The sequence below is a fragment of the Micromys minutus genome (assembly GCF_963924665.1).
Source record: "Micromys minutus genome assembly, chromosome: 13".
Taxonomy (NCBI): Eukaryota; Metazoa; Chordata; class Mammalia; order Rodentia; family Muridae; genus Micromys; species Micromys minutus.
In genome coordinates this window covers 9,293,105-9,319,617 of record NC_137982.1, presented here as the reverse complement: position 1 = coordinate 9,319,617, position 26,513 = coordinate 9,293,105, and the positions used below count along the sequence as shown (strand labels likewise).

Genomic DNA, 26,513 nt, shown 5'->3' with positions numbered 1-26,513 from the left:
AAGGCCCAGCCCCTGACAACAGTGCACTCTGGGATCGTCTAAGAACTGTGGGAGAACAAGACAGACCTCCAACTGCTTATGTCTGAAAGATGAACCAGCAGACATCCTGAGGACGCAGTGGGACGGTCCCAGGTAAGTTGGACGTAATTCAACTTGATCTCTCACCACCTGAAGTGGAAGAAACACTGGTTCATTGACCAAACACCAGCGTCATTAAACTTCTCCTGAAGATGTGAAAAAAGTCAAAGCAGTGAGGTTTGGGTCCATAATTTACTGTTTTATCAGAAGCTGAGCATCCCTAACAAGACTTTAGAGTTGAAAGTCTGTGGGAAAGACAGGTGACTCAGTGTCTGAATGTCCAGGAAGTACAGAGGTAATGTAATGTATAGGGAAAGGTTGTCACGGGTCATTCCAACACTCCCCAGGCTTCCATGCTGGGAAAAAAAAAATCATGGGTTCTGGTTCCAGTAGAAGCGAGCTGGTCGAAGAGGGTCTGACATTTTCTGTTCAAAGGCGTCCCTCCCAGCTTCTATGACACCAAGCGCTAAGGTTTCTGGGAGTTCCAAAATGGCTATTTGTTCTCTGAGAGTGAAGGACAGTGTCTGTCAAAGCCAGGCATTAAAACTGAAGGGCCTCGAGAAGCCCTTTGCTCAGCCTTCTCCAGTCTTGACTGACAAGTGAGACCCCTCTTCTCTTTGAACAGGCTGCTTTTGAGAGGACATGACTGATGAGAAGGGGGAGAGAGCACAGATCAGTCAAAGCATTTTCTCATTAAGTGGCCAGAGGCAAAGATTCCAAGGAGTTAAGCTTCATGATGAAAGAGGAGCAGAGAGGGGCGGCCTGTCAGGGGTGGGGATGGAGAGGGACAGCCCTTCAGGGGTGGGGATGGGGAGTTGATACTGGGCAGGCAAGAGCTGATCAGGGTGCATCCCCTGAGGGTGTGCTACCCTCATCTCAGGCCCTTACAAGCCCACTGTGCCTACTGACTCAGCACCCACAAGGCTCTGCAAACCAGTTCTATCATAGGATTCTAACAGCCATTTGGGGCAAGCATACTGCCAGACCCATTTTATAGACAAGAAGTGTCAGATTCACTTTCATAGATCAAGTAGTTCCCATCACACAAGCTCAGCCTCAGAGATACCACGAATGAAGTCCAGGTGTCTAATAATAATGGAAACAATGAATTAGAAAAGGTGATGGGCCAGCACTACCTGACAGGCTACACTGCTGAGACCAGGAGACACACACACATAGGCTGCAAAGAGCAGGCTCTGCAAGAAGCCCAGGAAAAGAAAACAGATCAGAGCTGGCTGGCTCCCAGGACTCAGCTTAGGGTCATGGGAGGAAGATTATCAGGTAGACAGTTAATTGCTTCTCAGTCTTTTGGTGAAGGTCAAGGGTAGGAACACAGGGCCTGCCGAGCGCACAGCTCCTGGGCATCTGCAAGCTTCCTGTTTGCACAGAAGGACAAGATCAAAAGGAAGGATGGGACTAGTGTTCAGTCACTTGGGACAGGCTTCTCCATTTCCGGTTTCTCTTTCCCATGGCTTTTCTCACTCTTTCCTGTGACATGTGTCCATATTTATGTCTCTTTCCCATGAAAGTGTAGCAGTGTGTAAGTATTGTTATAGCTTGGATTTTTTTCCCCTGCTCTGTTCACTTCCAGATCCCAGCATCTCTCCCCCACGCATGGTGCTTAGTGAATGTTCAATAAACATCTGTGGAATGATTGATCATGTGACAGGAACTTCACAGCAGGGTCTCCAGGCTTCGTGGGGCTGCACAGCCAGCTGATTCTGCTTTGCAGCGTGGCAGCCTTGCCTTTCTGAGGGACTGACTCCCCTCAGTTTCTTGTCCTGCAGACTGAACCAGCCAGCTGGGCACCTGTGAGGACCCCAGGAGGCAGGATCAAAGTCAGAAGGCAAGCACTCCGCTTACACAAGAACAAATAAAAAGAGGAGTCACAGGAACAATGATCAAATGTAGATGCTGGTCAACCCTCTTCTCTTGATTAAAAGAAAACCAAAACAAAGGCAAGGAAGGGTGTTCCTGCCCCTCCTACAGTGTCTATGAAGAGATTACAGAGCCCCCAACCTTCTGTCTGAAATTTAAGGTGACCCCCCCCCAAGCAATCACATGTCAAGACTTTTATTCTTCAACAGCTTTCAACTCTGAAGAGTGAGCTCCTATCACATCTAAGGTTAACTATGTGCTCTGGCAGAGATCTGCCTGGAGCAAAAAGAAGGTTCTATCTTCCAGGGTGTCTCTACAAGGCCTTGGTCATCAAAGCCATCCCGAAAAGCCCTCTGACTTCTGAGTGGAGGCCAGCAGTGCCCCTGGTCTGATGTTTGATGGACAGGAGGTTGGCTTTACATTAAATACACTTGGCTGCAGGAATGCTCTCCTGCGCAGCCTGTACACAGCGTTCTAATCCAGGGTGTGCCCAGCGGGTTTCTGTCTGCTTATCACACTGGGGCCACTGTCACTGTTTTAAACAAGGCTAGATTTGCAGATGTCTCCTCTTTCCTGGCTGCAAGTGACTAAGCATGTGAATTATGGTAGTCCATTTAAAAAGTCCTGGTGCAGCCCTTTAATCCCAGCAGATGGGGAGACAGGGGCAGGTGCATCACCACCTGCTAATTCGGTTTGGGCATGGCAGACAGCCTCATATTTCCCATTGGATTCCCTCAGTGCTTTGTCCCAGGTCTAACTTAACACACACATGAACATGTATACACACCTCTGCACATATACCTCCCTACCCCCACATAGAAACAGTCCCTGCACCTTGGGAACTTAATCTTAGAAGCAAAACCAGGTGGTTGTTCCTATTATTTCAACACATATTTATTAAGTCCCAAGCAGGAAGAAATAAGGAAGAAACGAGTTCTCATCCTTATGTAGTTGATAAGACAGTTGGTGGGTAATGTAGGTAATTAGCACACAATTGTACAGGGCATTAATTAATCACACTGTGATTATTTCAAAGAACTACAGAAGACCAAGAGAGTCAATTACAAAGGACGGTGTTGGAAAGTCAATTATAAGAAACAGCCTTGGTGAATCAATGGAAAAACAAAACCAGAAAGCAAGCTAAGGAGAAAATTCAATGAGGGGAAATGTCAGAGGCAAGACTCGGGGGTCAGTGGGTGTCAGAAAGGCTCAGGTCTGAGACTGGGTGAGCCAGAAGCCAAGGAGAGAACAACCCATCTCTCTTGTGAGAATGGTGATGTTGAAAGAGTTGGGGAGTGGGGTGGACTGAAGCCGTCCTTATGGAATTCTTTCTTCCTCTTTCCTTCCTTCATCCTTTCTTTTGTTTTGGTTTTCCGAGACAGGGTTTCTCTGTGTAGCCCTGGTTGTCCTGGAACTCAATCTATAGACCAGCTGGCCTTGAACTCAGAGATATCTTTTCACCTCTGCCTCTCTGGTGCTGAGATTAAAGATGTGCGCTACCACCACTGCCTGGTTTTATTTTATTTTTACTAGCTTGTTTCTAGCTGAACAAAAAAAATCTGTACTGGGGGCTGGAGAGATGGCTCAGTGGTTAAGAGCACTGATTGCTTTTCCAGAGGTTCTGAGTTCAATTCCCAGCAACCACATGGTGGCTCACAACTATCTATAATGGGATTTGACACCCTCTTCTGGTATGTCTAAAGAAAGCTACAGTGTACTCATATATAATAAATAAATAAATCTAAAACAAAAACAACAAAAAAAAGTAACATTGAAATCTTAAAAAAAAAAAATCCATCCCTTAGAAAGACCAATGGCTACTCAGAGCTGGGTGGATGGGTCATCTTCGTCTTCCATGCTCTCCTTCCTTCTTCTCTCACCTTACCAAAATTTTGTCTCTGTCCCACTCTCTACCATCCAATCATGTATTGCTTTGAGCTAACTAGTGCCAGCCCTCACCTGTATATAGACATCAACCTACACTGGTGCATCCCATTAATCCCAACACTCTGGAGGCAGTTGGGTCTATGAGTTTGAGGCCAGCCAGGGCTAAGTTGTGAGCCACTGTATGGGGGTTTGGGTGAGTGAGAATATTTAAGTATGGCATTCATCCTACAACCCAGATTTGAAGCTGAGATGGAGCACCTTGATTTCCCAGTGTTATTGCTGCCTCTTCACAGACAGACCAGTATGATGAGGTGTCTTGCCTCAAAATCAGGAGCTACAGTGTAGCTGAGTGCTGCTTTGGTCCTGGACCTGTCTCTCTCTTAAACCATAGTTTTCTCTACAGACATTCTTTTCTGGGGGTTGGGGGGGGTGGACACTTTACAAATCACTCTCCACCCCCAGCCTTATTTCCACTTAGCAGAAGAGAAGCTCCAGGTCAGAATTACCTCCAGTCTCCATCACACAGGCAGCGGGCCTGTGTGCCAGAGGCAGGTCTTCAAAGAAGAGAGATCTCTGGGTAAGTGTGTGTGTTCCTTCAACTTCTCTCCAGAAACAGAAGAGTGAAAACCTCACATAATGTGAGGTTCTAGAAGTGGACATCTTGGATCTGTTAAAAGAGCCAGGCTCCCCCTGCTGGTCCAGTACTACTTGCGTAGGAGGAGGCAGGTGGATGGAACACATCAGGTGTCCATCCTAATAAGACCAAGTTGAGTCATGTGTGCCCTCTAAGGACTCCAACATAGATACCGGTGCAAAGTGGGCTGGGGCCAAATAGTAAGAGTAAATGGGCAATACCTTTAGGACACTTGTCAGGAAGGCCAAAAACTTAAGAACATTTTAGTCTTTATTGTCCTTAATACATGGAAGCACTGTGCTACAGTCAAGAATCCCAATTGTTACCCATGCATTTAGTAAGAATCAGTTAAGATGATGAAGCCCAAGGCTAGGTTCACAGGGAAACAGAATCTCATTGCTATGGACGTTGTGTTATGAGCCAGCGCTGACGTCCTGCCTGAGGTAGTCTAGCCTGACAAGAAGCATTCCTATGCTCTGGATCTGTCGCTCTGACTCTTGGAAACTTTTTGGGTCTTTTGGAAAAAAAACTTATAGTTATTCATTTTTATTGTATGTGTTGGGTGTTTTTCCTCCATGTACGTCTGTGCACCACGTGCATGCTTAGGGTTGGACGAGGCCAGAAAAGGGCTCTGGATCTCTGAAACGGGAGTTACAAACATATGAGAGCTGTCCCTTGGTGCTGGAAATTGAATCTGAACCTCAGCGCTCTTAACTGCTGAGCCATCTCTCCAGCCCGTGGGCTCTTGTTTGTTTTAAAGCAAGGTAGCCTTCTTTTTGCAGAAGAGAAAACCTGCCCAGGTAGCTGGGTATGGGGGGGGGGGGCTCATCCCTGTAATTCAACTGTGTGTAGTCAGATCTTTTTGAGTTCAAGGCCAGCCTCATCTATATAGTGGTATTCTGTTTTTAAGACATTGTCTCAAAACAAATCCCAAAATCAATTTAAAAAAAAAGAAAAGAAAAGAAATAAAGAATTACAAAGCACGAGGAAGGAGATCGTAGGTATGTATGGGCCTTTCACAGGCTTTGAGTCCGGTGCACACTATCGAGTTCTGCTCCGGCCAGCAGGGGCGCCAATGAGACAGGGGCGGAAGGCCACGGGCCGCAGAGTCGGGATTTCAGGCTCCAGTGTCGGGTTGCTGTTCAGCCACCCGTCCGTCCACTGGTCCGCCTGCAGCACTGGGCAGGAACCGGGGTTCTGACCAGACTAGCCCACCGCGAGAAGGCCTTCCGTACCAACACCCGCCCGTGTCCGCGCCTGCCCGGAAGCGCGGGCGCAGAGGGGGCGGGGCCTAGAAGCGCTTCCGGGGGCGGGGGGCGCGGGCAGGGGCGGCAGCGGGAGCGGCAGGGAAGGGCCTGGCGCCGGCGGCGGCGGCGGCGGAAGGGGCGCCGCGGGCGGGCGATGTGAGCGCGGCGCGCGGCCCAGGTGAGGCTGGCGGGCCACAGGCGGAGGCGGCAAGGTCGGGGCGGCCCGTGGAGCGGCTGTCCGACCTCCCCCGTGGGTGCGGCGGGACGGGCGAGAGGCTGCGTGGTCAGTGCCGGGGCCGGCCGGGCGGGGTCTTGAGGCCCGGGCACCTGCTGGAGGCCAGTCGCTTGGCCCCGAGGGGCGGCGAAACGGGGCAGCTACCCTGCGCCCCTCCAGTCTCCGCCCTGGACGGCTCGCTCTCCCTCCCGTACGGAGGGGTCTTAGTGACCGTTGTCCCCGGAGAGCCAGGCTCGGCCTGGGGGGGTCAGCGGGAGGCTGCCCAGGAGCTGCTGTCTCTGGCCACCGCCTTGCGCCAGGTAAACAGGCGGCGCGTGTTAAGGTTGACCCGGGTGGTCTGCGTGGCCACTGACGCAGGGCTGGAGACGGACTGGGGAGGGGGGCGTGTAAAACACTGCCCCCCTAGGCCAGGTAACTGTTTGGGGGGGGGTGTTACTCAATTCTGGGACGCTCCATCTGGAGGTTTTTCAGTAAGTCTTTCCCATGCTGGGCCTCAGTTTCTCCACGTAAGATTGAGAGTTTAGATGAACTCTACAGACCCCTCATGCTCTGAGTATCTGACAGTCAAGGTCTATGCCTGGTTCAACACACTGGGCAGTTATACCGAAGTCTTCCCCCGCCACTCCAGATGTAGACTTTTTAACCACTTCATGCACTTCGTCTCGGGGAGGTTTAAAATGATTACCAGAAGTGTTACTTGGAAATAGCTTTACTGATCCCTCATCGTTCCTTGCTGCCGCCCATAGTTTTTCTGTGGAGCGTTTTGCATGGGAATATTTTGCTGTCTGTATTTGCCTATTCTCTCTTTGTTCCCTAGTCTGGGCTGTTTTTGCTTCACATCTGGATTATTGCAACAGCTTCTTAGTTGGTCTCTAACTCCAGAGGTTTCACCCTCCCCCATCCTTCCTTTATGCTAACGCCAAACCAAGTATAGGAAGTTAAAAAAAAATAGTTGAGTGCTTGCTTAGTAAAAGACAAAATGTGAGTGGTGGACGAAAGGAGTTGAAGGTACCGTGAATCTCCCAAGGTGTTGAGACATTGCCTGTGACTAGATGATGTCTGTGACACAAGGCTGTGTCTGATAGAATTCGGCAGGAGAGGTAGAGGTCAGTAAGGGCTTAGTGAGGGGTGGGACTTGAACTTCGAGTTAAAGGAGAGTAAGATTCAAATGGGGGAGGGGGAGGATCTTATGGAGTGAGTGATTAGAGCAGCCTCCTTGCCTAGGAGGGCTAGGATGGGAGAGGAGGAGGAAAGGTTGATTCAGCTTGGTTCCTGAAAGATCTTGAATACTAGGCCAAAGTTGAAACTATTCTAGAGGCAGGCGTATTCCAGGAAGAAAAGACTAGGGTTGCTAGAGGTGGAAAGGAGTAGAGGCTGGGACACAATAAGCTAGGGGACCGTGGCAGAGCAGAGCTGCTAGCTGAACAGGGCCCTTCTTACTTTCCCCACCCCCTTCAAGGGTCTCTTAGGTTTGGCTTCTTCCCTCTCACCTGAACCTGACCTTTTTCTGGCCGCTGTTCTTCAAGTTTGGCTAGGTTATGACTGCCTGTAGGAGTGTTCCAGGCCTCTGAGCACATTCTCCATTTCACTTCCTTCAAACCCCTGCTGAAGATACACTTCCTCCAAAGGGTGTTCCCTAACCGCCCTACCCCCATGTCTTTGTGGCACTGGGACTCTGAAGCAAGCTTCCTTGGTTACTGAGCTGGCCCAGCCAGAGCAGGATTTTTGTCTGGAGGCACAGCTTGTATGTTAATGCTTCTTTCAGTCGCCTGCTACCTGATGCTGGACCTGGAGTTTTGAGAATAGGTTCTCATGTAGTTCCTGATTTTTGTTGGTAAACAACTTTTTCTTCAAGGAGAAGCTGTTAGTAGTTACTGTCTCTGTCCTCTGACTACTGGTGTTTAATGCTGCAATCCCAGGTGGATGTTTTCAATTTTATCCTCAGAGCAGAAGGCACAGAATAAATTCTGAAAATGTTAGTGTTTATTCCTAATCAGGAAAGAAAAGAACATGCAATTTTTACGTCTAAGGCTGCGGGGAAGGAAAGTGGGGGTCAGACAGGCCTGGGTTTGAATCTCTGCATAGCTTCTCACTAACTGTGGAACTTGAGTCATTTCTCATTTTTGCCGAGCTTGTCTTTTCTTTCCTTCTTTTATCTTTTTTGGTGCTGAAGAGTTAATTAACACAGGGCCATACACATGCTAGACAAATGCTCTACCACTGAATTACATCCCCGGCTTGAGCCTGACTTTTCTTACTTGTAATGTGTAATAAAGTCTGGATTGTAGGGTTTTTTTCGGCATTATGTGCATCTGTCTATGTGCTTTTCTACCTCTCCCATCGCCACTTTATCTTTTGAGACAGGGTCTCACTGTATCTGGATTTTACTTGTCCAGCAAGCCCTAGAGATTATCCTGTTCCCACCTCCCCCGTGCTGGGATTATAAACATTAACCTCAGTGCCTGGCATTTTACATGCTGAGAATCTGAATTCCGGCCCTCTTGAAAGTAAGCACTTTAGGATAGAATCTGAACTCGGAGCCCTCTCTACAGCCACTATGATTTTTTTTTTTTTTAATGGAGATGGCTACAAGGGAGATGGCAAACCCTAGGAACCGTTGAAGACCTTTTATTCCGATGATTAGGTGTGGTGTATTCAGAGTGGAGTGAAGGTGCACTGCCAAGCTCTGCCTACCCATCTGTACACGTCTCCAGTCTGCCTTCCAGATGAAGCAAGAATGTCAAACAGTATAAACCTAGAGTCCCATCATTTTGTTATATTTCCAATCATTTTCATGTTATTTTAGTTGAAATTCTGTTTCATGCTTTCAAACTTCTTAATTGTGTCCATTTAATGTTTTGTAGCTGACAAACTGCTGAATTTAGCTTAGTGAAGGTCACCAACTGAGCGCAGTTAAACTTCTAATGGTTATTTTCTGTTGATGTTGCTGGCATGGGAAGCACCCTGGAAGAATGCAGTTCAAGGTGAGCCTTTCTAATCCGTTTGTTATAAGAAGTGGAATGTGTGTATTTTTCCAGGTCTCCTGAACAGCCAGCCACGAGCAGATAAGCTGCTGCGCCTTCATCTATATTGAAAGTTTTGTTTTAAGAAAGCGTGCTCCTGCTTGAAGCATCCTCTCAGCTCATGATTCCAATGTGAAATGTTTAGCCAGGAACAGTGATTCAAAACTCTGGTACCTTATTGGGGAGGCTGAGACAGGATCACTTGGATCCAGGAGTTTGAGCCCAAACTGGGTAATACAGCAAGACTCTGTCTTTAGAAGAAAAGCAAAGATTTTGAAACACTTTTTGGGGCCTACTTATTTGACAGATTAAAAACAACGAGCATTTCAGTCAGATTTTGAAAATGATTTGAAGTGTTTGTCCGGTTATAGCCCCTTTCCACCATGCCAGACCAGCTGGCTTTTATAGGTTGTCTCCAATGGAATTTGTCTTTCTGCTTGAAGGTGGTCATAAGGATCAGCACCAAAAAAAGCCTGACATCTCACCAGGAAGCCTCTTCTTACTGAGAGAGGTATATACTTTCACTCTTGAGCCTGGGTCAGTCACTAGCTGAGTGACCCCTGGAAAGTTCCTTGTCTCTTGGAGTATGTCTCCCCTGTACGGTAGGGATAGTTGAAACATCTGTGTCTGTTGCCGGGAGGAACTTATCTGCACAGTGTTTGGGCAGGAGCTAAGGCATCCTCACTTGCTGGTGAGGTTGAAGCAGCCATTCCTCTCCTGGGTGAAAGGCTCAGAAGCAGCTTCCAATGTTTTGCATTGACTAAGACAAATCACACCCTCCCCAAATTAGTGTATCTGGGCAGACCTGGAGAGTGTTCGCGCCTCGCTCAGAAATGTAGCAGTTCGGATAAAAATGTTCTCACACATGAATTAATGCAGTAAGAACTCTAAACTTGTTTTCCTTTAAATTAGGAAGGGCCCTTCATGAATATCCATCACAGAATGCCATTTCCTTCCCCCTCCCCCCTTTTTTCTTGCCTTGAGTTTCATCAGCATCATAATGCTTCCTGCAGCCCTGCTGCTCTTCGGCTGCTTGCTCTGAGCCTGGGTTTGGAATCACAGGCATCTTGCCTAGGAATAATGGTCCTTCCTAGTGCTTCTAGCTGCTTCCAGACTTGTCATCTGTCTTTCTTTTCTTGGAAGTGTAACTGGGCATTTTTAAAGGATGAGTAGCATCTCGGGCAGCAGTGTTTCCAGGTGAGAGGGGAGTCAGTCATCTTGCAGATTTTGGATCCGGCCTGTCCTGCACTTCCAGGGTCTTCAGTGGGGCAGCATAGGGCTGAGGGTACAGCTGAGAGTGGCAGTCCAGAGGTCTTGGCTTACCTGCTTGGTTTAGGCAGTATCAGCTGACCCATACTGTGAGCTGTGAGCCTAAGAGCTCATAAGGGTGTGAGATGACTTCCATTGCCTGGCCTGTGCTCTGCTTCAGTTCTGGGGGTCACAGGGAGATCATTCTGAGACCTTACCTATAATCAGTGTGGAGGAGACTTTAGGCCTGCACATGTTGCTCTGTCCAAGTGACATTTAGGAGTCCCTTGTTTGTAGGTTCTCTGTGGCACAGGTTGCAGTGTGTGAGGATGGTACTGAGTTGTTGCGCTCATTTTCCTCACTTATAGTGTTAGGCGTACTCCATCCTCATCACTGGAGATGGTGTTTGAGGAGGATCATGTGCACTGACCTCCTGTTACCAGGGCCTCTTTCCAAAGGAGCAGTGAGTATAGTTTTTGGTTCTCAGCTTTTCTTTTTTTCTTCTGGCTCCATAATGCTACTTCCTCTTCAGTTAGCAGAGTGTTGATCAGTTCCTGGTCTCTTCCCACTCCCATTCTATTCTTTCTACTGCCCACTGGGTGGCCTAAGCTCAGCTTGCCCTTGCTGGATTCTCATACCCCAGAGTGTGCCAGCCTATACTCCGAAGTCCTTCACAGCTAACTTTTTCAGTTCTAGGCACATTTCTAGGCTAAAGAGAACAAAAGGTGTAATTAATTTAAGACTCTATATACCCCATGGCCAGATCTATCCTAATAGTCCCAGGACAGAACACAGAGGCTTTGCTGGGATATCAGTGTCACCCATGATCCTCAGCTCACCAGGACCAGCAGCTTCCTAGTTCTTTCCTGCATGGAATCTCAGTGGGCCCACTTTATAGTAAGTAAAGGTTTTAAGTAAGTTTGTCTTTGAAGTAAAAACACATGCATATTATAGCACTTCAGGGCATAGGATAGACAAATACAAAACAAAATTCTCCCCAATCCAGTGCTCTCTTCAGAAGGAGTCCTCAGAGAATTCTGAATATGTACTTGCATGTGCTGGGTCCTAAGAAATGTAACTAGGTCTGGAGAGATGGCTCAGCTGTTAGAGCACTAGCCGCCCTAGCAGAGGGGCCAAGTTTGATTGGGTTCTCAGCACCCACATGGTAGCTCAGTTGTCTGTAACTCCAGTGCCAGGGGAATCTGATGCCCCTTTCAGTCCCCTTGGGTACCTGTGTGCGTATGATGCACATACAGATGTACTTTTCTCCAAAAACACATCTAATATACCTTAAAATCTTCATTTACTCATCAACCTCATTTTTTTCCAACTTCATAGATCTATGGATACCTGTGTAACAGTGTATTTAACCAATGTCAACTGATACAAAACCAGGAAGCAAACTAATCAGCCATTACACAGCGTGGTGACAAGTTATGGATGTCTGGGCTGGCTTTCTTTTCTAACTCCTTGTAGAAGAAGCTCTTTTCAGACACACCAGAAGAGCTAATCAGATTGCATTACCAGTGGTTATGAGCCACCATGTGGGTGCTGGGAATTGAGCTTGGGACCTCTGGAAGAGCAGACAATATGGTTTTTTTGAGACAGGGTTTCTTTGTGTTGCCCTGGGTGTTCTGTAGCTTGTTTGAACTTCCTGAGATTTACTTGCCTCTGCCTCACAAGTAAAGGTGTTCCGCCATCTAGTATGTGTTTTTTAATATATATATATTTTCCCCACAATTTGGAAAAAATCCTAGAAACCTCATAGCCTAGAAAGATAGAAATAATAAGGAAAAAGTGTTTCAAGCGCAGAAGCATGTGGAAATGTGCACATGTAAAAACAAGCCAGAAGTGCTGTCATTTGTAGTTTATAAAAATGTAAACAAACAAAGGTGCTGCGTTATCTCTGGAGTCAAAGGATTACTGTACGTGGTGAGTTCCAGTCCAGTCATCTCAAAAAACCATCTCACATCATAGCTGCACAAATTGTTGCTGTAACTCCATAGCTGCCCCTGCAGCTCCTGCAGTGTATGCCAGCTCCAGTGACTTGCATGTGCCAGGCAAAGGTGCTCTCTTAGGGTTGCTGTGTGGTTCTCAGTGTGCACCATACCTGTAACATGGGAGTGTGTCAGTTGACTGTTAACTGGTGAGAGTTTCAATCAGTAGCAGGTTACTGATGGTCGAGTTTTTAGAAAATCAAAGGGTACCATTGGTACTGTTGGTACCTTTAACCCCTATGTTGTTTAAGGGTCAACTGTAAAGTTGGGCATGATTGTGCAGATCTGTAAGTCCAGTATTTGGAAGGCAGAGGTAGGAGGGTTGGTTGCCTTGAGTTTGAAGCAAGCTTGGGCTATAGAATAAGACTGTCTCAAAAAAAAAAAAAAAAAAAAAAAAAAAAAAAAAAAAAAAAAATCCTATCTGTATAAATCGTTGCCTGTCCGCCTCAACCTCCCAAGGAACTTGGACTATAGTACACCCTACCTTTCCTTTTCCCTTTTTATTGGTTTTTCAAGATAGCAGTTTTCTTTGTAGACCAGTCTGGCCTCAAATTCATGGCGATCACCTGCCTCTGCCTCCCTAGTGCTGGGCCTAAAGGTATGCACCACCACCACTCAGCTTCCTGCTTTTTCTTAATCAGTCTTTGGTGGCTGCTGCAGACCAAAAAAAAAAAAAAAGCATAATATATATCTTATTACATATTGGATTCATTGCAGCACACATGCATGCACACTTCTGCAAGCATGGTTTCTATATTCCAAGTTTTTTTTTTTTAATTGTATATTCTCTACATTCGGGTGTTATCCCTTCCCCAATCCCTCTCCCCCTCCCATTGCCTCCGTGAAGGTGCTATCTATCCCAACCACCCTCTCCCAACTCAGCACCTTGGCATTCCCCTACACTGGGAAAATGAGCCTTCACTGGACCAAAGGACTCTCCTCCCATTGATGCCAGATTCCAAGTTTTTAAAAATAATTTTTGTTGCATTCATTTATTTATTTAGTATGTAGGTACATGCACATGTCACTGAATACATGTGGAGGGTCCAGCTTACATGCAAGTGCCTTTGTCTGCTGAGCTGTCTCTCCAGCCCCTAACAGTTACTTTAGACCAAGGGCTTTTTATGTGCTGATAAATATGACCAAGTTATCCCTCAGGATTACATTTGCCAGCACTTAAAAGCTTGCTTACATGTAATGGCTTAAAAGTGGTACCTTAGAGCATGATGTGCCTCAGTGGTAGTGTTTCTTTTTTTTTTAGTAAAGAATATAGTTTATTCAGGGCATGGGGAGGGGAGTTAAGAGGGTAGTAGGGGCAGAGAAGAGGAATAGAGAAGTAGAGGCCAGCCATGAACATGTGGGGGGGGGAGGGATGGGGGGAGGAGGGGGAAGGGAGGGAGAGCAAGAGCTGGATAGCAGAGAACAGGAACACAAGAGAGCAAGAGAGTGGTAGTGTTTCTGAACTACATGAAAGGTCCTGGGTTTGACCCCAGTACCAACTCCTACAAAATTTTTTTTTCTTTTTGTAATCCAAACATTTTAAATCATAAAGTTAAAACATGTTTTAGTGGGGTTTTTGTCTTTTTAATTGTAAGTAGCTGTCTTAGTTAGGGTTTTACTGCTGTGAACAAACACCACGACCAAGACAAATCTTATATAGACAACACTTAATTGGGGCTGGTTTACAGGTTCAGAGGTTCGGTTCATTATCATCAAGGTGGGAGCATGGCAGCATCCAGGCAGGCATGGTGCAGGAGGAGCTGAAGGTTCTACCTCCTCATCTGAAGGCTGCTAGTGGAAGACTGACTTCCAGGCAGCTAGGGTGAAGGTCTTAAGCCTATGCCCTCAGTGACACACCTACTCCAACAAGGCCACACCTAATAGTGCCACTCCCTAGGTCAAGCATATACAAACCATCACATTCCACTACTTCCTGGCTCCCATAAGCTTGTTCAAACACATGAGTCTATGGGGGCCATACCTAAACATAGCATAATACAAAATACATTTAGTCCAACTTCAAAAGTCCTTATAGTCTGTAACAGTCTCAACAATGTTAAAAGTTCAAAGTCTCTTCTGAGATCCATTCCATCACTTAACTGTAATCCCCAAGGCAAGACAGGAAACCAAATGGGCAAACTACAAACTCTCCATCTCCATGTCTGAAGTCAAAGTCGTCTTCAGATCTCCAATTCATTTTCATCTTTGTTGACTGTAATAAACTTCTTTTCCTGGGCTGGTTCCACTCTCCCTGTTAGCAGCTTTCCTCAGCAGATGGCCCATGGCTCTGGCATCTCGAACATCAACTTTTTGTTTCAATGTCTGGGATCCACACATGATCTTCTGGGCTCCTCCAAAGGGCTTGGGTCACTTCTTTAAGCTCTGCCCTCTGTAGCATTTTAAGCTTAGGTTGATCAGTGTACTGCCACTGCTGTTCTTGGTGATTATCCCATGGTACTGGCATCTCAATTCACTGGGGTTTTCTGCTGCAGTTGGGTTCACCTTTATCCTCTCATAGGCTCTCTTTGTGGTGCCAAGCATCAACTCTTTTGCATGACCCCTTCAGTCCTGGGCCGTCAATTCCAACTGAGGCTGTACCTTCACCAGTGGCCTTCCATGGCCTCTCACAATGCCAAGCTTTAGCTGCTCTTCATGCCTTTAAAGCCAGTACCACCTAGGTGACTTTTACACATTACCAAGTACAGCTGCAGCACAAGGTACAATTGTAGCTATCTCTGGAACACAGCTTCTTTGTGCTGTCAAAAAATTCTCAATGATGCTGGTCTCTTCTTAATCACCACTAATTTCTTAGCTTTAGTTAACCAGCATCCATTTTCCCAGTAATCTTCTTTCCTCTTGAATGTTAAGTCAGAGACATGCGGATGAAGCTTCTTAAGTTCTGCTGCTTGCTGGAGTTAGGACATGGCCCCTTGTTCTATTGCATTATTATTAGCTTTCTGTTTTCCAACTCCTTCACTTTCTAAACTTGGCTGTCCTGTATCTTGCTCGGTTAAATTGACCTTGAACTCTGAGATCTGCATGCCTGTTTCCTGTGTACCATCACACCAGGATTTAAGCTTTTCTTCACCTATAACTTGCTCTGTCCCAGGCTGGCCTTGAGCTCAGAGATCTACTTGACTTTATCTTTCAGGACTAAAGGTGTGTACCACCATGCCTGGATCTAAATTTAGTTGGGTCAGATCTTGCCCCAAAGTCCCTTAGTCTGTTATGTCCTAGAACATAGGGTTCAGTTCCATTTCACTTCCTGAGGCCTGTTTAATACTTGAGACATATATTTTATATTTTTCCTTTCTCAAATTGTTCCTTTCATTAAAATGCTTTTTATAAGAGTGAACTTTCATAACCACACAACAGAATTTACAGCAGGCTGTTTTGAGACTTCTTTTTCAAAGCAGTTAATTTAAATCTCTATACCTTAGCCTCAGACAGACTCTTCAGACAATGGCAAAAAGCAGCCACATTTTCCCCAAAATACCACAAAAACTGTCTTTAGGCCACATACAGAAATTCTGCTCTGAACCATTTTGGGCTAGGTCCGAACAGTTCAAATCACTCTCAGTATCAAAGTCTTCCATATTCCTTCTAGGATGGCCCATTAAGTCCCATTTAAAACATTCCAGTGCTTTCCAAATCTAAAGTCCCAAAATCCACATTCTTCCAAACAAAAGCATGGCCAGGCCTATCACAGCAATACCCCAGTCCCTGGTACCAACTTCTCTTAGTTAGGGTTTTACTGCTGTGAGCAGACTCCATGACCAAGGCAACTCTTATAAAGACAACATTTAATTGGGGCTGGTTTACAGGTTCAGAGGTTCAGTCCATTATCATCAAGGCAGGAACATGGCAGCATCCAGGCAAGCATGGTGCAGGCAGATCTGAGAGTTGAACACCTTCATCTGAAGTCTGCTAGTGGAAGACTGACTTTCAGGCAGCTAGAGTGAGGGTCTTAAGCCTACAGTGACACACCTACTCCAACAAGGCCACACCTCCTAATAGTGCCACTCCTTAGGTCAAGCATATACAAAACTTTACAGTAGCCATTACCCATTTGGAGGAGAAATGTTTTTGTGTAAAAATTAAATAAAAGGGGTGGGGGAAGACATTTTAGATTTTAGATTGAGAGGTGCGTTTTTTCATCACACATTTTTAAGTAGTCGTGTATATTTGTCTGTCTGTGCCTTTGTGGCTTCTGGAACTGATGCCATGCCTGGGAGAGCCATCAAGCCAATGTTTATGACTATACCCAGCTCTTGTGTTTTTGGTTTTGGTTTTTTTTTTTTTTTTTTTTTTTTGGTGATCCAAAATACTATTCAGGAGAACAGGAAAAAGCCAAAGCGTTGATCAGTGCTTACTGGTTTTTAGGACACTAGCAAGCAGGCAACTGCTTTGAAAGCTGCAGGAGCCGTGTTCTGATTGGCCAGGCTTTCATGTCACCTTGCAAGTAACAGGGACGTGCCCTATGAGATAGTCCTTGCTTCTTTGCCTCCTTTGTTCACACCCATGTGAAGGAACAGGGCTAGTCACTGGTGTCTCTTTTTAGCTTAGCATGTCTGTTTCTGCTTGATTCTGTCCCTGTCTCCCTCCCTGTTTCTTTACAGTACCCTTTTCTTCCAGAGCTCCCTCAGGTAAAACATGTTGGTGCAGGGAGGCCTGGAACTGAGCTTAGTATCAGGTCATCTTGCAGTTTAGAGCAGTGCCCTGTGCAGCACCCACAGTGCAGTGGTATGTCCTGAGCTTTTTCTGCTGAGACCACGCAGAGCTTTAACCTCATTGCCATCCAGTCGTCTGTTAGGCCTTCTGTTTCCTTCTCCTTTGATCTGTGGGAGGAATGGTAGTTGACGGACTGTCCCCTATCCCTGTGGCCATGCCACAGTGCTAGAGTCTTATGAATGGCTTTCTTCTATGTGCCCAAACTTCTCACAGCTCAAGCTGTTCCTCTGAACTTACCTTGTCATTGAGACCTCCCTGCCATTTGGGGCCCCTTTAGCATCCTCACTCAGTCTCCACACCTCTCGGTTAACTCTTGATCTCTGACCTTCAGTCTCACTGCTGCTCTGTGTTCTATTGAGCTTGGGCTGAACCTGTGTTGTTTTGGTGGCGTCTTGTCTCTAAGATGTCCGCTTTGAATCTCCAAATGGCTGTCACTTTAGCCCTAGCTTTGTGGTTTCTAACTAATTAAGGCTTTTGTATGAAAAGGGGGCTTTTTGCCTAATGCAGGTATAAAGAGCCAGAGAAAAAGGTATTTGATGAATCCAGGGGCATCAAAACTGATCTTGGACAAGGTCATGCACTTTATTAGGGACTGTCCCTTCCCCCAAACATTTTCCTGATCATAGCTCTTACTTGCACGGGTCTGATTTTATTGCTTTTAGAAATGATCTGTTGTTAGCATAGGCTGGCCTCCTGTCTTCCTGCTACTATGCTGGGAGAACAGGCATGGGTAGGTGATGTTGATATGGAAAGAGGATGCTTTTAGCATTTGTACTTTCAAGGTCTGTTACTAAAATGCCTTCACTGTCTTAGTCATCAATAGGAAGGTTCTTGCCACTTGTCCCTGTCACCTTCCTTCCTCTTCTGCCACTGCTGGCTTTACTTCCACTCCTGGGCCCAGTGAAATGGGGGTTATCCTTATAGCAGGTCCAGATAGCAAACATGGAAACATGCTGGGTGAATCATCCTCTTGGAGTGACAATATATCTACCTCATTGGGGAGTACATGGACACCTTGAAGTGAAGCATGCATTGCATCCTTCCTAGCAAGAGCCCAGCATTCTCTTCATAGGATAACCTCATGCCCGAGAAGGCTAAGGACTGTGATTGCAGCTGACTTTGAAAGAACAGGAAGATTATCCTCCCACTGGTTGAATAAACAGAAGAGAACCATGAAGATATCGAGCAGTAGCAAGTTTGAGCTAATTCTTTGTGTTCCATGTTCTTATCCACAGCATAGCTTTCACAAACAAAAACAAAATAGCTATTAATGGGGCCATGGAGGGGGGGGTAGATCCAGTTTATATGTGCTTGTTTTTAGAGTTAAAATATGACTAGTTTTTTTTTTCTTTTCTCTGCCTATTATAATGTGCTGGGAAGACATGATTAATCTGCTAAATTAAAGAATACTGATCCTAATGTTTTTAGTGAGTGGAATAATCAAATTCATTATTGTTTTCTGAAGCAGCTGCAAACTTAATCTAAATGAAAAGTGAATATAAATCACATCTCTGCATTATCAAAAATGAATTTGATTCCCATCTCTCCCTGGGCTGGGGGAAGCTGCATTAAGCCCATGTCAAACTGCAAGCAGGGGACTTGTGTGAGTCTTTGCATTCCCTGTGGTTCGCTGTATGTAGGAGTTGATGTCGAGTGAATATTTCCTGTAAGTGTAGAGAAATAATTTAAGTCCCCAGTTAGTATGCCATTTACTGATTGCAATTAAATCTTAGTGCAGCACAAATGACAGGCTAATTTCCTTAATTTACAAAGAGTTCCAACAATCCAGTAGAAAGGCAACTGCAGGCAGAGGGTAAGAAGAGGCAGCTCAGCGATGGCTGCCTTCAGCTGGCCATTGACAGATGCCTTTACATGTGAGAAACGTGGCAGGGAAAACATGCATATCAGAGGAAAGAGGTACTGTTTTTCCTCCTCCAGTTCAGCAAAGGGGAAAAGTTTAATGCTTGGCGCTGGTGGTTATGAGGAACAGCTCTCGTCCCTGTAATCTGGGTAAACCAGTGGGCACTTGGCACCTCTTAGAAAATGTTTTGGCATTTCAGGTTGAAATGCAAAGCCTCTCAGTTCTTCTAAAAGGAGTTAGAAAAGAAAGCCAGCCCAGACATCCATAACTTGTCACCACGCTGTGTAATGGCTGATTAGTTTGCTTCCTGGTTTTGTATCAGTTGACATTGGTTAAATACACTGTTACACAGGTATCCATAGATCTATGAAGTTGGAAAAAAATGAGGTTGATGAGTAAATGAAGATTTTAAGGTATATTAGATGTGTTTTTGGAGAAAAGTACATCTGTATGTGCATCATACGCACACAGGTACCCAAGGGGACTGAAAGGGGCATCAGATTCCCCTGGCACTGGAGTTACAGACAACTGAGCTACCATGTGGGTGCTGAGAACCCAATCAAACTTGGCCCCTCTGCTAGGGCGGCTAGTGCTCTAACAGCTGAGCCATCTCTCCAGACCTAGTTACATTTCTTAGGACCCAGCACATGCAAGTACATATTCAGAATTCTCTGAGGACTCCTTCTGAAGAGAGCACTGGATTGGGGAGAATTTTGTTTTGTATTTGTCTATCCTATGCCCTGAAGTGCTATAATATGCATGTGTTTTTACTTCAAAGACAAACTTACTTAAAACCTTTACTTACTATAAAGTGGGCCCACTGAGATTCCATGCAGGAAAGAACTAGGAAGCTGCTGGTCCTGGTGAGCTGAGGATCATGGGTGACACTGATATCCCAGCAAAGCCTCTGTGTTCTGTCCTGGGACTATTAGGATAGATCTGGCCATGGGGTATATAGAGCCTTAAATTAATTACACCTTTTGTTCTCTTTAGCCTGGTAATGTGCCTGTGAATTCACCTTGCCTACTTCCAAAGCTTTTGAATGTTGCTTGTTAGCAGCTCTGGGAAGGAGTCTGAAAGTCTCATTGCTTAGGGAAGCAGTACTGTGAAACAGAGAACACCTTTCTCTTTTTGCAGAAAGATGGTGTTCTCTAGGTTTTAGCTGTGGTGTGCTGCTTCCTGTAGCCCTGTTTATGCCAGCCATCCCACTAGAGGAGGCCTCGCAGAAGCCCCTTTCAGCCTTATGCTCCTCTCAAAATGCTCTGCTGCTGCCGAGGACTCCATGTCATTAATTTGCTCTCAGCCTTTAATTTGCTATTTAAACACCTTCTGCTGGGAAATGCCATGACACGGTGACGCCTGACCTTTTCTTAGGTAACTGTTATATTTTTGTAAGTCTTGTCAAATGGAGAAAGAATTGCATCTCTTCTTACCTTTTGTCTGTTTACTGATGGGATAATTGTTTCTCTGCCAGAGACTATTTTTATTTCTTGTTTTACAGCATCGGCTCATATTTGTGGGGTTTGCAGTTGTGATATTTGGCATTTATTATTTGTGAATTTCATAATTATCAGCTGTATATTTTATAAATTCTTTTCATAATTTGTTTCCTGCTGTCTTTTGTAAGCATTTTTAAGGTGTGAGACCTTTCCTTCTGTAGTTATGCCTCCACAAACCACCTCTGTGTACTGAGTGTCCTGTCCCCGTACAGAAATGGTAGTGAATGAAGAGTGGGCATGAAGCCACCGTCACTAGCAGCTTCTGTCCCTGCTCTTCCCTTGTGCCCTGTTCCAGCTGAAGGGGAGCTTCCAGCAACTCCTGCCTTCCTTACTCTGGCTGTATTTCTTGAGACATTTGATGCCTTCTGTGGGGATAGTTTTCTTCCAAGACTCCCACACCCTCATAGATCTAGATAACCTTTCTTCATCCCTTTGATCCTATTTAAAGTAGCATTTGCTCAATGGGCCTTCTGTAACTACACCCTCACTCTGAAGATCACCCACTCTTACTAGGATTTTTGGTGAAAGGAGTGTGACTTCCCTGATGCATGTGCCCATTTGTACATTAAATCTGGCTAGAGTTTTCTCTTTTGTCTTTGTTTTTCTTTTTTTGAGACCGGTTTTTTTTGTTTGTTTGGTTTTGGTTTTTTGGTTGTTTTAAAATGAAGTGGTGAGGAATTTAAAATGCCTTATGATGTTTGCTCTGTTGGGTTAAATTAAGTATATATATATACATACATAATACATATATGTATGTATATATATATATTTTACTTCACAAGCACAGCTGCTAGGTGGGTTAAGCACTGCGCAGCAGTGGCAGTGGGGCTCTTCTCAGCAGTGCTAGAGGCCAGGTGCTGCACAGCAGTGGGGCCTTCCTTAGCGGTGCATGAGGCTCTGGGTTCTTTGTCCAGCACTGTGCCATAGTGTTGGGGAGGCTGGGATGAAGGCTTGATAACTATTGAAAACACTGAAAACATGTGGCTTGTGTTCTTACAGGACCAGGACACCAACGTTCTAGAATAGATACATTTTAACGTCATTTTTTAAAAGATTTATTTATTATATATAAGTACACTGAAGCTGTCTTCAGACACCAGAAGAGGGCATCAGATATCATGACAGATGGTTGTGAGCCACCATGTGGTTGCTGGGATTTGAACTCAGGACCTCTGGAAGAGCAGTCAGTGTTCTTAACCACTAAGCCATCTCTCCATCCCTAAAATCAGTTTTTAAAAAGAAATTGAACAAAATATTTTATTGGCCTGTATTTATTGATTTTAGAGAAGGCATGCACCTCTATAGATTAAGTCTCATAGCTGAGTTATGTTTCTTCACTTACCCATATAGAAACTCCTTATTAAGATAGTGGGCCGGTGAGATGGCTGCGTGGGTAGGATGCTTGTCACCAAGCCTGATAACCTTGGTGAAAATACATGGGATCCACATAGTGAAAGGAAAGGTTGTGGTAAAGCGAACAGGTGGTAAGGATGTTGGGGCTGTTTTGTTGGATACATTTAATACATTTTGAGAAGAGACAGTGACTCTTTCTAGGAATATTATTATATTACAGTAGTTACTCTTTATTATATTTTTACAAGTATTGCTTTATTTCTTACTTATTGAGTTGTTCTTACTCTGAAAGAGTATTTACTTCTGAGGTGAGTTTTTGGTGACTTGTCAATGGCCATGTTGTATCTCCTTTGACTTTCTGATACCCAGATCATTTTAGCCCTAACCTTAGCTGCTCCAACCCAATCCCTGATGTTTACACAGGGCCTTATAATCCCTTAGATGAAACAGACTTCTTTCTGCTGCCTGTCATTCTCTGGTGTCAGGTTTGCACCAGATGCACAGAGTTGCCTTCCATGTCTCCATACGCGACTAGAACAATGAACGGTCTGGAGATCGTTTGTGCCTTGGCACTTCTGTGTCTTTTTCATTTAGTTCTGCCGATTTATGTTATCCTAAAAATATGTCCATTTCATGCAGATTTCAAAATGATTTCAATCATAAGTCTAGGATAAATAAATAGAAGCACAACATTTTTTCTTTGACTAAAATGTTTTAACTCAAATTCTGACAAGATTGAAAACGCTGATGTGATCCAGTCAGACCGGCTGGCTGAGCCTGTCCTGCAGGAGTTCTAGTGCAGACTTGCCAACTCTTACTCTCCTTGGTGGTTCTGTGCTAGTGAGTTATCTGTCTCCCCTTGTCCATGCTTGTCTTGCCTCCTGAGTTGAGTCCGTTACTTTCACCATTTATTGCTTACAAATTTTAAGGCACCAACTTACCTTGTACTTCTTATTGTGATGCTTTCTAATCCTCAATGTTTTATTTTAAAAAACTTAAAAACTGCAGAAAAACTGACTTTTTAGTTTTTTGGAGATAGGGTTTCTCTGTACTGTTGTGAAGTTTTTCTGGCTGTCTTGGAACTCACTCGTAGACCAGACTGGCCTTGAACTTGGAGATCTGCCTGCCTCTGCTCCCCAAGGGTTGAGATTAAAGGCGTGTGCCACCACTGCCTGGTTTGACAGGTTTTTACAGTAGCCATTGATCATTGACTTCTGTGTACTGCTGTAACATTTTACCATGTTTGCTTTGCCTCTTGTCTGTCCGTCTGGTTTGGGAGTTAGTGTTCAAATAAGTTAGAGACAGACACAGGCCAACTGTCTCTCGTGCCTTTCTTGCTTTTGATTTAGTTCTTAGTAAGGAATGTTTCACTTTTTGATGGTTGGCCAGGTGTGATGGTCAACTGAACACTCTTAGAGCCAAGCCGAGTGTTCAGTGTGCTCTCAGCTCAGGAAGAACCTGAGTGTGAGACCAGACTGAGTCCCTGTTTCAAAAAAAAAAAAAAGTATTGGTTGGATTTTAAATCAAAAATAGAATTATTATTGCATCTAGTCTTGTGTTTATCTCAGCAGCTGTGATGTGTGTCTGTGTGTACACACTACAGTGCACTTAAGGTTAGAGGACAGCTTTGGGGAATTTATTCTTTCCTTCCGTTGTATGGAAGAAATTGAATTCAGATTGTCTTGCTTGGTGGCAAGTGTCTTTACCCACTGAGTCATTTCACTGGCCCCTTTAGTGTCAGGCCTTTTAAGTGTCCAGAGCTGCAGATTCCAGGCCAGGAGCGGTGGGAGGCAGTTGTCCCAAGCATTCTAGTTCCATGAGCACCACCGGAGGGCCCCTGAACTTGTGATGTGCCCATCAGTCTTCTTGCTTTTGTCTGAAATAACTCTCTCCTATAAGGGACTGAGTATTGCTTGTCCTGCAAAGATATGTAGGGAAAGCCCAAATCTAGACTGCACTGGAAAGAAATTTGTTCAGTCTTTGTGGCCACAAACTTGAAAAATACCAATTGGAAATATGCAAGTCTAAGCTGGGGAAATGGCTCACTCAGTAAAGTGCTTGCATTTCATCACCCAGAACTTTGTGACGGACGGAATCAACTCCCAAAAGTTGTTCTCTGGCCTCTATGTTATGTCTGTGGCACCCCAGACATAACTAAAAAATGTAGTAACAAACAGACTTGGGGACTAGAGTACTGGTTCTGTGGTTCAGAGCATTGACTGTTCTTCCAAAGGACTCAGGTTTGATCCCTAGCACTCAGTTACTCACAGCCATCTGTAACTGTAGTCCCAGTGGACTAACATTCAATTCTAGCCTCTAAGGACACTGTGTGCACATGGGACATAGGCATGCAGGCAGGTGAAACACCCATACAGGTACATAATAGTGATTTAAAACCTGGGCTTGGGGCCCTGTGCCTTTTGGTGTCCTAGAGCTATGGGCAGGAGACAGTTGGATATTTTAGTCTTGCTGACCAGTTGGTGAGCTCTCAGCTCAGTTTGAGGATGCTCTCTAAAGGTAAGATGGAAACCAAGATAACAGTGTTGACCTTTGGCTCCTGTGAACATGCCCACACATGTTCCTACCTATGTGGTGTGTATGTAAACATGTACACAGACATAATCCACACACACACAGAAATACGCAAGGCCTGTACATGAATTGGAGCATTTTTGTAGTGTCCTTCAGAGACCCACAGCAGCAGGTGGGTGGATGGGAATGTTTCTTGAAGGACACCACTTTTTCTCAGCTGAGGCAGCCCCCCGTGCGTGCCTGCTGTGCTTTACTTTTGATCAAATGAGTGTTAAGTAAGAGTGATGCTGGGCTAATGGATCATTCACTTATTTGGCTGTAGGTGAATTAATGGAGAGGTAGAAGATAAAACTGAGCAAGAGGAGGAATGTCCAGGCAGACCTTAGTGCTAGGTGCAGAGTCACAGTGAGCTCCTATTTATGCCGCTTGTTCTTGCTGAGGAGCCTTGGCAAATTACAGGTGCTCTTTGTCTCTGCAGATTCCATCTCGTGTCGGGAGAAATGGACAGCAGCAGTTTCATTCAGTTTGATGTGCCTGAGCACAGCAGCACCGTTCTGAGCCAACTAAACGAGCTCCGCCTGCAAGGGAAGCTATGTGACATCATCGTCCACATTCAGGGCCAGCCCTTCCGAGCCCACAAAGCCGTTCTCGCAGCCAGCTCCCCGTATTTCCGGGACCATTCAGCATTGAGCACAATGAGTGGCTTGTCCATATCGGTGATCAAGAACCCCAGCGTGTTTGAGCAGTTGCTCTCCTTCTGCTACACTGGAAGAATGTCCTTGCAGCTGAAGGATGTTGTCAGTTTTCTGACGGCAGCCAGCTTTCTTCAGATGCAGTGTGTCATTGACAAGTGCACACAAATCCTAGAGAGCATCCACTCAAAGATCAGTGTGGGAGACGTTGATTCTGTCACCATTGGTGCTGAAGAGAATCCCGAGAGTCGGAATGGGGTGAAAGATGGCAGCTTCTTCACCAGTCCTGTTGAAATCTCCCCTCCGTACTGCCCTCAGGTACGGCAGCCTCCGGTCAGCAGTGATCTCCGGATGGAGACCACCCCCAACAAAGCCCTTCGGAGCCGCTTGCAAGAAGAGGGGCACTCAGATCGGGGGAGCAGTGGGAGTGTGTCTGAGTATGAGATTCAGATAGAAGGGGACCACGAGCAAGGGGACTTGTTGGTGAGAGAGAGCCAGATCACTGAGGTGAAAGTGAAGATGGAGAAGTCTGACCGGCCCAGCTGCTCTGATAGCTCTTCCCTGGGTGACGATGGCTACCACACGGAAATGGTTGATGGGGAACAAGTTGTGGCTGTGAATGTGGGCACCTATGGTTCTGTACTCCAGCATGCGTATCCCTACTCCCAGGCAGCTTCACAGCCTTCCAGTGTGCCAGAAGCTTTTGGAGGTCAAACCAATTCCAGTCCTTCCAGGTCCATGCTGAGCTGCTTCCGAGGCCGTGGGGCCCGCCAGAAGCGGGCTCTGTCTGTTCACCTTCACAGTGACCTGCAGGGTATGGTGCAGGGGTCTGACAGTGAAGCCATGATGAATAATCCCGGTTATGAGAGTAGTCCCCGGGAGAGGAGTGCCAGAGGTTACTGGTACCCATACAATGAGAGGTTGATTTGTATTTACTGTGGGAAGTCCTTTAACCAGAAGGGAAGCCTCGACAGGCATATGCGGCTGCATATGGGAATCACCCCCTTTGTGTGCAAGTTCTGTGGGAAGAAGTACACGCGCAAGGACCAGCTGGAGTATCACATCCGGGGCCACACTGATGACAAACCATTCCGATGCGAGGTCTGTGGGAAGTGCTTTCCATTCCAGGGCACCCTCAATCAGCACTTGCGGAAAAACCACCCGGGTGTCACCGAGGGCAGGGGTCGCATGGAGTCTCCCGAAAGAACAGATGTGTACGTGGAACAGAAACTGGAAAGTGAGACGTCAGCCTCAGAGATGGCGCTAGATTCCCGCCTGGAAATCCACACAGTGTCTGATGCGCCTGACTAAGGAGCTCCTGAACAAAACACATCAATCAATGCATCCTTGTGGTTTGCTTTGTTGTAATCTTTGCTTTTCCCCACCATCTGGAAATCTCTCCATTTTTCCATAGTTTCTCTGAAGGTTCTGGGTGGGGTACTTTTGTGTTCACCCTCCCTTCATTCCCCTTCCCCAAGGAGCTCAAAGCATGAAGGGCAGTGTATCCAGGGAAAACACAGGCTGACAGTATTCCTCTTTGGCTAAATGCTTCTCCCAACTCTGCCAGTGATTCAACTATGCCAACTGGTTGACCCCACGTTCTCTGCCAAGAGGCAGG

General features: G+C 45.7%; 1 protein-coding gene across 2 annotated transcripts; it reads left to right on the top strand.

The window, feature by feature from the left end:
* The first annotated feature begins 5,841 nt into the window (after positions 1-5,841).
* On the top strand, positions 5,842-26,271 carry ZBTB34 (zinc finger and BTB domain containing 34). Of its 2 annotated transcripts, none has more exons than XM_080927458.1 (2): positions 5,842-5,902; positions 24,682-26,271. In XM_080927458.1, exon 2 carries the CDS (start codon positions 24,704-24,706, stop codon positions 26,204-26,206), a length of 1,503 nt encoding a protein of 500 aa, XP_080783584.1. In that variant the 5' UTR covers positions 5,842-5,902; positions 24,682-24,703; the 3' UTR covers positions 26,207-26,271. The 2 variants fall into 2 exon arrangements, with proteins under 2 accessions (XP_080783584.1, XP_080783583.1); XM_080927457.1 differs by lacking the exon at positions 5,842-5,902 and adding an exon at positions 8,813-8,943.
* Positions 26,272-26,513: the final 242 nt, after the last annotated feature.